This window comes from Protomyctophum bolini (assembly GCF_963924005.1).
Source record: "Protomyctophum bolini genome assembly, chromosome: 17".
NCBI classification, from domain to species: domain Eukaryota; kingdom Metazoa; phylum Chordata; class Actinopteri; order Myctophiformes; family Myctophidae; genus Protomyctophum; species Protomyctophum bolini.
Window position 1 is genome coordinate 38590058 of NC_137878.1, and position 16238 is coordinate 38606295.

Consider the following 16238-nt stretch of genomic DNA (forward strand, 5'->3'; position numbering starts at 1 on the left):
TGAATGAACTGATAAGACTGTATGCTCACTGCTATATAACTCACGTCTGTCTTTATGCGTGCAGGTTCTGCTGACACAGTGGACAGTGTGGACACAGAGTCCAATGGTAAATATCATATAGTAGCAATTGTAGTTTGTATATGAGCTTAATATCGTTGCTGTTGGGAGGAAACCACCTAACTCCATTTGAGGTATTTGATTATTATTTGTTCTGTGCATAAATCAGTGCTATTGAACAACATTTACGTCCGTGTGTTGTTTTGAAAATATTGAACCAATTAAAAGTAGTAAAAAAGCGCTTCGGACAAAACCTCTTAACTCCATTGGACCCTCAAACTGTCTGCTAAAGCAACTAACTCCACCACCTCTGTCGCTATTATCATGGACGTATAGGCCTAATTGACAATATATAAAGTCACAACACCAACTCTGATGAGGCAGTAATATTGCTTTGTTTTCAAAACAGTTTTCTTCATTTCCTGAAATATTTAAATATTTTGTATTTCCTTGAAACATGAACATTTTGGAGTTAAGTGGTTTCTCCCTGACATACATCAGGCTACTGGCGTGTGATTCATTCCAATGTGATCTCTGTAGGAAATGGACACAAGCTGCTGACTTCAGGAACAACAAATGGCGAAGCCGCAGGTAGGTCTGTCTGTCTGTCTGTCTGTCTGTCTGTCTGTCTGTCTGTCTGTCTGTCTGTCTGTCTGTCTGTCTGCCTGTCTGTCTGTCTGTCTGTCTGTCTGTCTGTCTGTCTGTCTGATTGATTGACTAATTGTGTCATGTCATCAGGTGTGTCAGAGCCATTTGTGGGCGGAGCTTCTCACCTGGATTACACAGGTGAGTGTCGTGCAGGTGATTCCTCTCCACCGCCATCTGCTGTCTCTGGATGTGCATGACCAGTCCACACACACCTGTTGTTTATGGAGCTAATCGATGTGTCCGTGAATGTTTGTGCATGCAGGCACGCACAACACACACACACACACACACACACACACACACACACACACACACACACACACACACACACACACACACACACACACACATACACACACACACACGCACCATCATTATCACGTTGTGTTTCTCTCTCAGGAGTTCTAGATCCATCCAATCACGACTTTCTCATTGGTCTGATGGGTGAGTTACAGAAAAAAGTACTAATATTAGGCATATTAAATGCATAATGCGATATAACATACTGTCACTGTTAGGGGGAAACCATGAACTATCTCCATTACAATAACACTAGTATCACATTATGTGTTGTTAGACTATACATTATAGCCCGTGGAACTTTCCCCATCCTCGACGACCTTACAGGCATTATGCAAAGGCTCAATTTATGTCATTTAGTAGACGTGGCAGGGGAGGATTATCCAACAGGCCTGTTGGACCCAGGCCCAGGGGGGCCCCTGAGCCAGGGGGGCCCCTGAGCTTGAGCATCCGCGTGACCGTGAAGAGGCTCAAGCTCAGGGGCCCCCCAAAAAGGGGGTAACAGTGAATAACAGGGACCCACACGGTCCTTGTCACTGCTATTAACAATGGGCTTATTAAAGGGGTAACAGTGAATAACAGGGACCCACACGGTCCTTGTCACTGCTATTAACAATGGGCTTATTAAAGGGGTAACAGTGACCCACACGGTCCTTGTCACTGCTATTAACAATGGGCTTATTAAAGGGGTAACAGTGACCCACACGGTCCTTGTCACTGCTATTAACAATGGGCTTATTCATTTGTGTCAATAAATAACCCCAAAATTCCTAAACCATCATGATACGGTACATTACTGTGTGTTTAAACAGTTTGCATTTATTTGGCTTCGTTTTTGCCTGTTTATTATTTTTGTAAGCAATCCCTTGCTGTAAATCGTGAAAATATCACAGGCCTTTATGTCATAATTTGTTATGCGTACACGTGTGCAGACAGTATGGGCCTCATCAGGGAAGAAAAAGACAAATCTCCGGATGTTAGGTTGGTAGTTTACGTACAGTATGAACCTGGAGGTTTCACCACGTGTTGTGTGTTCAATCGCTCTGGATTCATTAAGAGCATCTGCAAAAAAAAATGCCTAAATTGTAAATTGTTGTTATAGGTGGAGTGGATCACTTCGCTTCAGACGTACATATGGAGATCGCAGGTGGGTTTTTTATATCATTACACAGCAGACACAGAACAGAGAACAATGCAATACAATCACTATTAAACAAACCGGAGAAATCATAATATTGAGTTATTGATATTACATTATTATATTGTTTGTTGTTTTTCTCTCATGTCTTTACAGCTATGATCAGTTCAGCCCCACAGGACTTCAGAGGTCCCACTTTTTCACTGACATTAGTTAGTTAATTAGTTAGTTAGTTAGTTAGTTAGTTAGTTAGTTCAGTGGTTCCCAAAGTAGGGTCCAGGCGGGGACCCCCAGGGGTCCTTGAGGGAGTTCCAGGGGGTCCCCTGCAGCTAAAAGATAGTTTGGAACCAAAATGGACCCTTATGGGTCTGTGTAACTAATCAATTTGGTTCCATTTGTACACTCTCAGAGTTAAATTAACATGGATTTTTCTATATATAAATTTGGGGGTCCCAGAGATAGAAATGCCATGAAATGGGGGTCCGTAGACTAATGCAACTGAGGGTCCTTGAAATTAAACGGGTCGAGAATCACTGCTAGAGCCGTACAGATCTTCTCCCCTGGGGGTCCCTGGCATATCTTTTCAAAGGGGGGTCCGCGGGGCTAATTGGTGCCACTGTGGGGGTCCTTGACATGAAAACGTTTGAGAACCACTGAGTTAGTTAGTAAGTTAGTCAGTGACATTATACTTACACTTTACATTACGTATTACTAGTACTACATGATTACATGATGCACATTTCATGAATGTATTGATAATCTTGTACATTATTACGTTCATGTTATTTGTTATTATTTAAACTTAGTACGTATGGTTTTCTCTCTTTCTCTGATAGGTCAGCACGGTGACATCAGCGGCTCAGTATCTGACCAATCATCTTCCAGCTCCAACTCAGGCGGACACAGAGGTCAGAGGTTACACACGCACACATGCAAATACACGCACGCACAAGCAATAGGTCTATTAAAGTTAGGCCTATTAGCTATGATTCACTGTTTTGCAGTGTTGAGTCAGCTACATGTAGCTTAACTTGCCCAACACTTGCAGATAACAATGAATTATAGCTAATAGGCATATCAATTAACTTTAATAGACCTATTGCTTACTCCACTAGACATGTAGGAATTCCAGCCTCAATTCTTAGTGGGAGAAAACCCATCAAATAAATAACATTGCCGTGTGTGTCTGTGTGTGTGTGTGTGTGTGTGTGTGTGTGTGTGTGTGTGTGTGTGTGTGTGTGTGCGTGCGTGACATTGTGTTGTTTTTTCTTTGCAGATACCCCTGACTCCCCTGACTCACCTGACACAAATGGTAAGGCAAATGTTTAAATAAAAAATCATACTATACTGTATACGTAAACTTTGCATTTTGGAGTGAGTGTTTTGGCAACACCTTTGGTAGCTATTCATTACAGACACAATAAATATTTATATAAATGACTCACCCCATGAAACCTTGAATTCATGGATATGTTTTGTTTTTGTTCCTGGTCCAGTAATCGAATACATACACAAATTAGTAAAGTAAATTGGAAGCCAAGGCAAAACGAAACGATATGTACTTAAATACTATTCGAGGTATAGCCTCCATATACTTTGCTAGAGTATTTCCAATTTCAATCAATATACTTTTACTTCTACTCCACCTGCGCCTAATTAGTTATACTTTGAAGTTTTAGAATACGAATACCACTTCAGCACTATACATTGGCTACTTGAAAATACCCAATCTACAAGATCACAACACGTTGCAAAGCGAGCTTGTATAGGTCTGCTATTTTCTAAAGATGTTTATACAGTACTTAACAAAATTAATGGGACATACTGCTGCTAATTTCTGCTGGTGGTATTTTAAGTATATCTTGATGCCAATACTTTTGTACGAATGAATGAATGAATGAATGAATGAATGAATGAATGAATGAATGAATTAATGTGTTCGTTTCTGTTGCAGGAAACGGACGTCTGACCATCATGATAGTAGATCATGGAGCTGCACTAGATAATGGACTTATGGTGGATAATGGAGGTACTGTACTGTATGTCAAACCATCATCCTCTCATAGCCTATCACTGGTTCTCAACCAGTTGTCCTTGAGGGGGTTCCAGGTGGTCCCCAGCTAAATGATGCAGAGTTGAGGGGGTTCCAGGTGGTCTCCAGCTAAATGATGTAGAGTTGTTAACCAAATAATGGACCCTAGATCTTTAACTCTTGATAGTGTAAAATGATTACGGGCCAAATCGACACTAAATGTGGTCCGTGGCTCAATTCCATGTAATATTATCAATAATAATATTATTGATTGATTACCATTGTGGTAATCACAACAATTAAATATATGTCTATTTTCAGTGACAGACTCCATCATGACCACCAGTGACCTTCAAACACACAGCCCACTCTCTGATGTAACAGGTATATTGTTGTTGTATATAAATATATGGAATGGTATAACGGTTTATAAATACTCCATCCATCCATCTTCAACCGCTTATCCGTAGTCGGGTCGCGGGGGCAACAGCTCCACCAGAGAGCTCCAGACTTCAAGAATCAAACTGCTTTATATGTCATTTGTTTTTCCATCTGCGAGCAGCTTTAGAAAACAAAGAAACATTATAAAAACGGTGTAAAACTGAATACAGAGTTCATCTAATCCCCTCCCAAGTTCATGTACTATTTACTAGGGAGACTGTAGTTCTAAAGTCTGATTGCATCGGGGTCGGGAAAGGAACTGTTCCGCATCCTTTGCGTCCTGATTCCTGGCACTGACGTTCCCGTGTCGTTTCCCAGACGGCTCCCTTTCCTCAGCAACATTAGCCACTTCTTCCTGAGGCGTTCCCAGCCCAGTGTGGAGATGTAATCCCTCCAACTGGTCCTTCATGGTCTGCCATGGGGTAGAGGTAATCCCTCCATCTGGTCGATCTAGCCGATCTACAAGCTCACAATGCGTTGCGATGCATCTTTTCAAAAGATTTTGTACACATAGTTTGAACTTGTGAAATGGAACATTCTGCAACATGAATACATTTACTTTTAGTATACTTTAAGTGCATTTTGATGCCGATATACTTTTGTACATTTTAAATTCCGTACTTTTACTTGTGACGAAGTAGTTCTTAATTGCTACTATTGGTACTTTTACTTAAATAAAACAATGGAGTGCTTTTTCCACCACTGATATGGAGACACTCGGGAGGCGTGCCCAAACTAACTAAACTGGCTCCTTTTCAAGTCAAAGAGCAGCGGCTCTACTCCGAGCCTCTCACGGGTAACTGAACTCCTCGCCCCATCTCTAAGGGAGATGCCATGAAGCCACCCACCCGTCTGAGAAAACTAATGTTGGCCGCTTGTATACCAGAAACCTTGTTCTTTTGGTCATGACTGACGACCCAGCAGACCCTGACCCACACTTCATGACCATAATAGGCGAGAGTATAGGAACGAAGATTTGCTCGGTATATAGACCGAGAGCTTTATTGCCTTCTGGCTCAGCTCCCTTTTCGTCACAGCAGTGCGGTATATATATCAACACATTCTCACACATAGGCGTCAGTTATTGCCGCTCTGTCATTTCTATTCCCCTAATGCGTCCGTCGTCACCTGTGGAAAAAAAGTGTCATTCCCTACTTGGAGTGCATGAGTTACATAAGTAAACGCGGGAAGCGAACGCAGCTCGTACATATTTAAGTTAAGTTCTTTTTAAGTTAAGTTTTTAACTTAGCCATAACCATATAAGGAGTCCCCAAAGCAGCTATACGTCCAAATATGGAGTGTGTTGCATCAATCACAAACAAATCACTCAGCTCCATATATGGGCACAAAGGGGGGACACACAGACAGACAGACACACAGACAGACATGATCTGCTAGGTCTCATAGTAAGTGCTCACTGCGTTCGCAATCACATCGTCGATCCGACCAATATATCTGAATCATAGTGTCGGGGGTTTGTACCCAATTGAATCCGTCTACCGGTGTCTATGCCCATGTATGGAGATCACTGTAATCATCAGTAGATGCCCTTATATGGACATATGGACACACGGTCTTAAATGGACTGTGGTATAGACGTATGGATTAATGAAGTGAAACCCATTCTGTTGGCAGGTTCGGAGTCATTGACGACCTTCCAGATCGACCTCACAGGTAAAACTGATCGATAAATAGATCATAGACATATATGGATGATTTATCAATAACGATAAAACATGATAGATGATATTTCAATGACAGTACAAGCACAGGCACACACACACACACACACACACACACACACACAGAGCATGTCGTTTTGAAATAGCATTTAGTTTTTCTGCATAATTAGCATTTTAATGCAAAATGTGAGAACAGCATTATTTATACATGAGTTGTCATTTAAGGTGTGTGTGTGCGTGCGTGTGTGTGTGTGTGTGTGTGTGTGTGTGCGTGCGTGTTCCAGCATCAGGTCTTGGGATGACTCAAGATGTCACAGGATTCTACACAGTTTCAGAACCTTCTGTTGTTCTACTCACCCAAACTCCTGACACATTCACACAAACTGCAGGTACACACACACACACACACACACACACACACACACACACACACAGACACACACACACACACACACACACACACACACACACACACACACACAGACGCACACGGACGCACGCGCGTGCATGTACACACAACAAACACGCACATACTCAAAAGCTGTGATGAGGATAACAATAGAACCCGAAACACTGTTTTATATTCTTTCTGTGTGTGTGTGCGTACGTGCACGTGTGTGTGTTTTACAGGACCTCATGACTTCACCCAGACAGACGTGGTTGCTACGGCAACAGACACAACAGACCTAAGTACAGACACGGGTGAGAAGCAGACAATAAATCACAATAAATTACAAACATGCATAATCTTAATAATTGTGATGTAATAATACTATTTATAAATCTACCGATGAGCATTATCGTCGCTGTCAGGTGGAAACCTTCCATTCTCCAAAACTGTTACCATTTGTACAGTATATCGTGAAACTATAGTTGATATACGGTGCTTGCAGATCAGTTTTGTGGGGGTTTTTTGATTGATGTTTATTGACAATGTTTACATGTACAGAAAAATGCACATAGTTTTACATCACCATCAAAAGGATAAATGCAAGAAAGCCAACAGCTTATTTCCATTGCAGTCCCTTAAAAAATAAAACACAACAATTAATGTGTATGAGCGTGTAACACTCTTGTATAAGTAGGGCATTACCTACAATGAAAATCACACCCGTGTGAAGTGATGGGAAAACATTACATAAATCATGTACTATGTATACAACCCATGCATAGAATATATAATTTACTATAAATACAGTTGTTCCCAGACCTCAAGACCCAAAAAGAGCACCCTAACTAGAGGAAATAGCAGATCTACAAGCTCACAAGGGTTTCAGTGGGCATGTTCAGTTATAGCATTTAAACAAAATTGGGCGCATAATATCAACAATAATTCCATCTATGTACTGTACTGATATACCAACACTACTTCTATGTTACTACATGATAACATGTACTGATAATATATGCTAGCAATACTTTGCGTACTCGATACCGTATGTCTGTGTACTGTAGTGTTACTGTATGTCATTACACATGTGACAGTAAAATCGACTGTTGAGATTTTACTGGTGCGTCATTCTGTTCTCCACAGTAACAGCTGATCCACAGGGAACTCCACTGGATTCCAGTAAGTCACGTTTACATCGTAAGTTTACATCGTCAGTTCACACCCTAGACCACAAACATGATCATTATGCTTACATTCCTAACTACAGACGCACTAACGCTTACATTGTAAACAAACAGACATAATAACGTTTACATTGTAAACTACAAGACACGAACATGTTTACAGTGTTAAATAATCACAGACCACAAACATGACAAACATGATAGTCAACCAATAGTAAACATTCATTTCAACATGTTTATTGCTAAACATTAAGTTTGAGAGAGAAAGAGAGAGTGACAGACAGACAGACAGACCTCAGAAGGTATACGAGTAGCTGCTTGGGAAACGAAAGGTCACGGGTTCGATCCCCTGCCTAAACTGCTCCTGATGAGCAGGTTGGTGCCTTGCATGGTTTACTCTGCCGTCGGTGTGTGAGTGTATGGATGAATGTGAAGCACCTTTGGATAAAAGGATAACATCTGAAAGATGGTATCCTGTCTATTTGGTGGTTCTACTGAAATAACGAACGAGGGGCAGCCAAACTTATCAAATTTGTATTGACACATTATTGTGGTGGCTGTAGCAACAATATCATGCCGTAATCCAGACATTATATCATGTGCACAATAGCCCCCGCCGTCCATGTTAATATACATATGCGTCGTATGTCTTGTTTTGTTGTCCTACAGGTCAGACTGCTGGAACAGAACCAATGCAGACAGCTGGTAAGTTTCTCACCCTGGATTCAGCAACATGTGTTAAATTGTTAATATAGCATCAAAAGGACGTCAGAAGTGCTGTCGCCTCACAGCTAGAACAGAACAGTATAGGCATTCTATGGACAATAAGGGGTTAACCTCAAACAAAAACAACAGAAACTCTTTCAACTTGGTTTTGTTTCATAAATATGTTAGTAACAACATATCAAAAGTCCTAAGAAACCCCAGTGGTGGAACATATTAAACAATTATAAAATAGGTGATGGTACCACTAACAAACTATATAAGGCAAAGATGCCACTGGTATACAACACAGATTACAGAAGTAGCATGGATGTAGAAAAAAACGAAGCTCGAAGCTTTTTATAAAGATACCAAGGAGTGATGTTACACCATATCACAGACGAATCCTTGGACATGTGACGGACTTAAGTTAACTTGTCTCCACTGTTGAGAAGCACCAGCTGCGGCCTATTGCCGCTGTTCATAAAATACTGGTGACGCAAGTTTATAGCCGGGTTCGTCGCGTTGCCCGCGCATATTTGTACAATCCTCTTGGCTGGCTTCTCGCATACCGGTGTAGTGAAGCACCGAATATTCGGCCGCAGAAAATATTCGGCAGAAAATGGCTAAAAATGCATTTTCGGCCTATTTGGTTTCGGCCCGAATAGGCAGAAAATATATCACCGAATAGTGTATGCAATTAATGCATTCAAAAGAGCTGAATAAATTTTTTATGGACCCATAATAGTGATTGTTATTTAAGTAAAGTTTTGCCATAACCATTTATTTTGCCATAAATCAGGTGGCTTTAAGGTACGGCCGTGACAGCAATGGTAGGAAAAAAGATATATAATATTAATCATATTCGGATATTCGGCCAACTGTTTCCTATATTCGGTATTCGGTTTCGGCCAAGAATTTCCCTTTCGGTGCATCCTTAGGTGTAACGTACTGCGTAACGGTGGTACATGTAATGCGTACTGGTGCTTGGGAACCTCTGATTTTATATGTTAAGAGTTGTACTCAGCTTAGTTCGGAGGTGAGCAGTCGCATATTTTCGGGTGTTTAAACCTTTCTCTTTCTGTCCTCCTGGTTCTTTCTGTTCCGTTCAGTTTCCACTGTTGAACAGTACAACCCATCTGGTCAGGGTGCTGAAGGTATGGAACACGTTTACTACCAATCCTATTGTTCTGTATAGTCCTATTGTTATTATTATACTGTTGAACAGTACAACCCATCTGGTCAGGGTGCTGAAGGTATGGAAACCCTCTCTGTTTGGTCCACGTTTACTACCAATCCTATTGTTCTGTATAGTGCTATTGTTATTTTTGTCCTATAGTTCTAAGACTGTGGTTTTCAACCCTTTTTGTTTTAATATTGAGGTCCGTTGTTTATTCGGCATTTGAGCCAAGGATTTGGTTAGATTTAAGAATATGTTTTGTTGTCGTTGGATAAGTATTTGTCCACAATTCCATGCTGTATTGATATGGTACCATAATATGAGATGACAGGCAAATGTTGATCAAAGTAACAATTATTCTACATTCTCTAAACTCGCATACACTTATATCACAATAGTACATTATCCCAAATCACAGACAATTTCCTGTCTAATATCATGATATGGATATAATATTGATACAAGGGATGTCCCGATTTCCGACTACCCGATACAATGGGGACAACCCTAGCTATAGTCCATGTCCATTGTTCCATTGTCATGAAGACGTGTGTGCTGTGTGTCCCGAACTCTCTTTTTCCATACAGGAACATCATGGCTTATAATTCACAACCCACAGGGAATTAATGCCATATAGGGGCCTACTGTGCACACCTGCTGTGAACTAATGTCCATTTATTTCCTGTACTTAACCACTACCATTTCACAAATTATTCTCTGCATACTGAAGACGTTTTGATCCAATTTAGTCTTTTTGGCTCCAAAAAGTGCACAACCTATATGGAAGTGTGCAGTGTTCATAATTCACAAGAGCTGTAGCTCAAAAGTCCAATGCACACACATTGAAATAAATTATTTGATCATTATTATAACCACACCTGGGGGTCTGTTAGAGTAATGCTAACTCCTTAGACACATACTAAACAGAAAACGCACAAAAATCATGGCCCACTCCCAACAGGGTGCGCACGCTTTTCCGACACACCGAAGATCCGAAGCGGGGGGACATGCGATGCGAAAAAGCGATGGTCCGACATGCGCTGCTCCCGTGCTTGCGGTTAGGGTTAGGTTAGGATTGAGGTTTCGGATCAATAGTATGTCGGAACTAAAGCCTGCACCCCTCCCAACCTAGCCTAAAATTCTCGTAGATGCATTTATCGATTCTGACATTTTCAATCTACAAGAGTCTATAAAAGTGTTCTAATCCACTCTTGGATCTGTCCTCGTCTTCCCAAATGAGTGCAACTGGCTGCTCAAGCGCTGTTGCAATCGAGGACAGATCCAAGATCGATAACAGATTCTGAGACAGAGTGGATTAAAACACTTTTTTATTGAAAACTACGGACCTACGGTATTATATAAACGCATTGCAGACGTGGGGGCAGCAGGGTTTTTTTTTAGATTTTGCATTTGTTCAGAGTATCTACGGAGGCAGGGGATTTCGGGCTCCTCACCACCATATGGGCAATGAAGACCTTTGACTCTCGTAGATTGACAATGTTAGAATCGATAAACACATCTACGAGAGTCTACATTTAGGCTACCCCAACCCCTAGGTGTGATTGCTCACGTGTGACCACAATCAGATTGTTGTGACAGGCTCTCTGACAGGTTTGTCCAATCAGATTGTTGTGACAGGCTCTCTGACAGGTTTGTCCCGCACATTTCCAGGTGCAGAAAATGTGGAACTGGAGGATACCTGCTGACTACCACATCAAACCGCGCGTCCGCTTCCTCCGATACCGCTTCCAGTGTACCGACCAATCCGCACGGCCGACGAACTCAGAACCCGCCCACTAGCGTTAGGCCCCCGCCCACTAGTGTCAGAGATCGGCTGAGTGTTGTTGTTTGTTTTTTGTTGTTGTTTTGAAGTATTTAAACTCAACGTTGACACTGTTACAAATGTCATATTAAAAAAAAAAAAAAAAAAAAAAGCTGTCAAAAGATTGGGCTCTAATTTCGTCCATGAAAAACCCCTTATCCCTAAACTTCTTTGCCTTTTTCTTTTTTTTTTACTATTTTGAAAGTTCTACTAGCCGATCTACATTGACAGGTTGTGAGCTTGTAGATTTTAACTATTAAAAAAAAAGGTAAAGACGTTTACGGATAAGGTGTTTAGCATGGATGAAAATAGAGCCCAAAGTTAAAAAATATATATATAATTTTCTCTGCACGTGGGTTGTTTATAGGGAACATGTAACACTTTAAGGTTTATTGTTAGAAAATGTTTTGTTCTGTCTTCCAGTTAAACATGGTGTCTCTGTTTCCTTTATTTTACCTGAAACAAATTGTACATTTAAAGACAATCTTCTATATATTAAACGTCAAGGTGAATCACTGGGCTCCTCCTGACTGACTGTATCCTCTGTTCATGACATAATAATAAGAGGTGGTCATCCAAACATTTCAACTGTATTATTATATATACAATATTTATCTGCTGTTGATGAGCATCAATTTTGTGCCGTCTGTGTTGGTTATCTGCAGCCAACCAAGCTGTAGATGCTAAACAGTTATTTCTTATAATGAAGATGTATTTGTTTCTCTTAAAGCTAATGATATAGCCACTTAGCACTCAAGTACCGGTACTTTACAATGCAGTAGTTCACCATTACGTTTTCAACTCATCAAATTACCCCATGAATTGTATAGCCACACCTGCTCAAAACAACACTATTTTAGTTACATACTAAAAACGGACATTTGTGTTACTTTTGTGCCTTACAAACCTGTGGACAGAATGATGTAAGACAGAGACGGTCGTTGTTTGCTCTTTCAGTGCAACAATGTAAACAAAAGAGAAACCACTGCCTAATACTGCCCCCTACTGTTTGGGAAGACACATGGCAGGTTTACAACAGAGTTGACAGAATTATTATGAAATTGTTTATTTATTGTTTATTATTTATAAGGATCCCCATTAGCTTTTGCCTTGACAAAAGCTAGTCTTCCTGGGGTCCAACACAGACAAACATTTAACATTTAACAAAGGCAATACTTACAATTGTTTACAAACACTAACTCAAAATAAAACATAGTAAAATAAAATATAAAATAAGAAATAAAAAACATAGGAGAAATAAAAAACAAAGAAAAACATAGCAAAAAAATCACTTTCAACACATTATACATTTGAATTATTATTTTCCCAGGGTTACTGCAGTATGGTTTACATAAGGTGTTCTTTTAACTTGATTTTAAAGATGAATTTTGTATTTGTATTATACACTTATACACTTTGGTAGTGCATTCCAACCTATTACTGCTCCTCCTATTAAATTAATACATCATAGATTCATAACCAAGTTAACCCATTCTGACCGGGCACCCATTTTGGTGTTAGCATCATGTTATGCTTTAGCTATTGAAAAATAGCAGATCTACAAGCTCATATCGCGCCACCGAGTGGCGCGATACGAGCTTGTAGGTCTGCTATTTTTGAAAAATTTGAAGAACGACTGACATTTTTAGAATCTGATCTCAGGTCAGAATGGGTTAATCAGACCAGTATGTGTCCCGTGGAAACCTCGTATGAATCTGATCTCAGGTCAGAATGGGTTAAATATCCATTTTGTGACCACACAATAGTGAAAGGTTTATCAAAACACATCGTATGAATTCCTCCAGCCACATGCATATAGGTAGGCCTATGAACATTATAGCAAATGGCGTTATTAACGCCATTACGTCTTCTTCTTACACAACATTAATTTGTTATACAAATGCACTTACTCTTCGTCATAAATTATTACTCCAAATGTTAATGCAACACATCTGTTTAGACCTTTATTTAATTCCTATTTATATTCAATATTTATTTGTACATGCATTGTTTTATCTTGATTGTCTCGTTTAACTTTTGCTTTGGCAATGTAAACATATGTTTTCTCATGCCAGGCAATAAAGATTTTAATTTAATTTAATTTAATTGAGAGAAAACCTTTAGCTGAGAGAGATGAAGCAAGGAGCCAGGGACCATATGAAATTGTGTTGCAGATTCAACTTTTTAATAGGTTTCATAGATAGCTTGCCCACTCTGTTTTGGTGCCTAGCTTTCCCTGGTGCCCAGTCTGCCCTCCTTTCCCTAGTGCCCACTCTGTTTTGGTGCCTGTTGTAGTATACAACATGCTGTGTACTTGTACAATGTAGTTGTACGTGAATATACAATGTACTTATATGTATTGTGCACTGCCTGAACTCAACTGTAACATACTTTAGAGCTGTGTTAGAGCACGCTGAAGGCCGCGTGCTGCAGGCAGTGATTGTGATGTCTAGTCAGTGACGTCATTAGGACATTTAGGGCTGTATTTTGCTTGTCTTAAGTACCAGGTCTTATTCCCTAACTTGAGTAAACTAAAGACCTGGAGGCGTGATCAATGCCATTTGGCTATTCTTGAGTGGCCAAAGAGCATTGACCACGCCTCCAGGTCTTTAGTTTGTCTCGACTTGTTGTCTATATATTTGTACACTGAATGCTGCCGCAGGAAGGTCAAGGAGATAATCAGGCCTTATGAACAATGTATTGGTTCTGTCTTCTGTATGTACAGTACATGCCCTTTCTATGTCCAATGTGCACTTTATTGCATAGCACTTTAACGCCATGTGCACTTATTTTATATTATTGTATTGTTTGATGTACTGATGTCTGTCTATGGCACTGCAACGCAATTTGCCGTTCGGGGACACTAAACATGAACCTTGGATCTACACACCATCCATAGCAACAGAAAGTCCACATCAAAGGCAGGCTCGTTACTGTTGACACACAAAACGAGAGAAGACCCCGGGAGGCTCTGAACCGTCCGCCAATGCCGCGCGGAATCCTTCCTCTCGCCGCGCCTGTGCCAGCTTCGCCAGTGAGAGAAACGACCGAGGTTCGGTGATGGCGATATCGCTGAGAACACGCCGGTTGAGCTGAACGCCGGTCTTTATCATGTTGTGCATGAGGGCCGGGTACTTCATGCCGTGTTCTCGCGACGCCGCTGCGATGCGCGTGATCCACAGCGCTCGCATGCTGTGTTTCTTTTGCTTTCTGGCTTTGGTGGCGTAGACGAAGGCCCTTCGCACGGCTTTGACGGCCAGCTTGTAGCAGCGATTCTTTCTGCCTCTGAAATGCCGTGCGTGTTTGAGAAGCTCTTGAACCTTCCAGTATCTATCGGGTCCACGGTTTCGGATCCAACATGACAACGTCAGAAATACCATTTTCTATGTAGATGTTATTATATTATTATTATACTACTAGTAGTCACAAGAACGTTGACACAAGTTCTAAAGATCTTAGGCTACATGTGTAACAGAGAACGCTCTGCTTTTGTAGCGTGTGTTTTCTATTATCATGGTGAGGTCACCATGAGATTAGCCATGCCCAAATATGGAGATAAATGCCCAAACATGGAGCTCCATGATGTCAGACCTATCTGGTCTCTAAGTTTTGTGGACCATATTATTTTATCTGACAGCGTAACAGCTAGAGGTCATCTGTTACATGTATAACTGTACATGTAATTATTGAATGACATTTTCGCAGCACGTTTGCATGTTTATTGATATGCACATTTACCGTCGTGCAATATGGAGAGAGTGAAACAATTATATTTGTAGTGTACTGTTTTTATATACGATAAATATGATTGGATGCCTAACCGTTTCCCCGCCAGAATGAATTCATAACATGCCAGGATATTGCGCCGCCGCCGATCAACCTTTATTTTGAAGATCCAAAACACTGTCAGCTTAAAGGACCTCTTCGCCACTTTAACGTATCTTCATATTATAATATGTCCTCACTAATAATCATGCTAAATGGCACCATTTTTTTCCTACTCGGTCTGTGTCTCATAGGAGGGCTGTGGGCAGTTCAGAAACCCGTCCACCAGTGACATCATCGTGACTCTCGACCGGATGTTATCTGCCTGGAGTACTGGCCGGCCGCCAGGCACCATTACTACGACCGCCAGGCTCCGTGCAATAAGCATCGTTTTGACCAAAAATGCTGCCTGGGAACAGGACTAAAGTGCCTGAAAGCGCGCATATGCGTGCACACACACGGGTGCACAATCCAAGCTGGCACAGTGGCGCAGTCCACTGCGCCAGCTAACAACAGATAGACATCTGAAGCGAATATGATTAGCCTTTCCACTAGATCGGATTAAACACATTTATACAACCGAATAAGTATTTTGGCAGCGTCGCTTCCCGACAAATAACGCAGACTACATTTTTTAGTAGCCTAACTGCCTATTATAATTTCACCCCCCTCCTATGTAAGTATTGGACAGTATTAAGATGCTGATATTGATTTTGTATAGTCCTCTTTAACTGAAACACAGAGTGTTTTTTAGGGATGATGCCTTCTGGATCCAACTGTTTTCCTGGTTAAAGAGAAATACAGATTTTGCAACAGCCACTGACAAAACTGTACTCTAATAATACATTATGTAATGCGTTCACATCACAAGGAAATGGTGGCATTCCGACGCACTG

The 16238-nt window shown here is 40.8% G+C and overlaps 2 protein-coding genes across 2 annotated transcripts; one reads left to right on the plus strand and one right to left on the minus strand.

The window, feature by feature from the left end:
- Positions 1–54: 54 nt before the first annotated feature.
- LOC308331764 (uncharacterized protein) lies at positions 55–12008 on the plus strand (the record flags this gene model as incomplete). The annotated part of the gene is made up of 16 exons (XM_080787254.1): positions 55–106; positions 598–648; positions 796–843; positions 1105–1149; positions 2108–2152; positions 2980–3051; positions 3420–3455; positions 4098–4172; positions 4497–4559; positions 6252–6290; positions 6583–6687; positions 6929–7000; positions 7833–7868; positions 8543–8578; positions 9688–9732; positions 11427–12008. The coding sequence occupies 16 exons, from the start codon at positions 55–57 to the stop codon at positions 11459–11461; spliced, it is 855 nt and encodes a 284-aa protein (XP_080643380.1). The 3' UTR covers positions 11462–12008.
- A 2499-nt stretch (positions 12009–14507) lies between these two features.
- LOC308332018 (large ribosomal subunit protein bL20m-like) lies at positions 14508–14957 on the minus strand (the record flags this gene model as incomplete). The annotated part of the gene is made up of 1 exon (XM_080787604.1): positions 14508–14957. One exon carries the CDS (start codon positions 14955–14957, stop codon positions 14508–14510), a length of 450 nt encoding a protein of 149 aa, XP_080643730.1.
- Positions 14958–16238: the final 1281 nt, after the last annotated feature.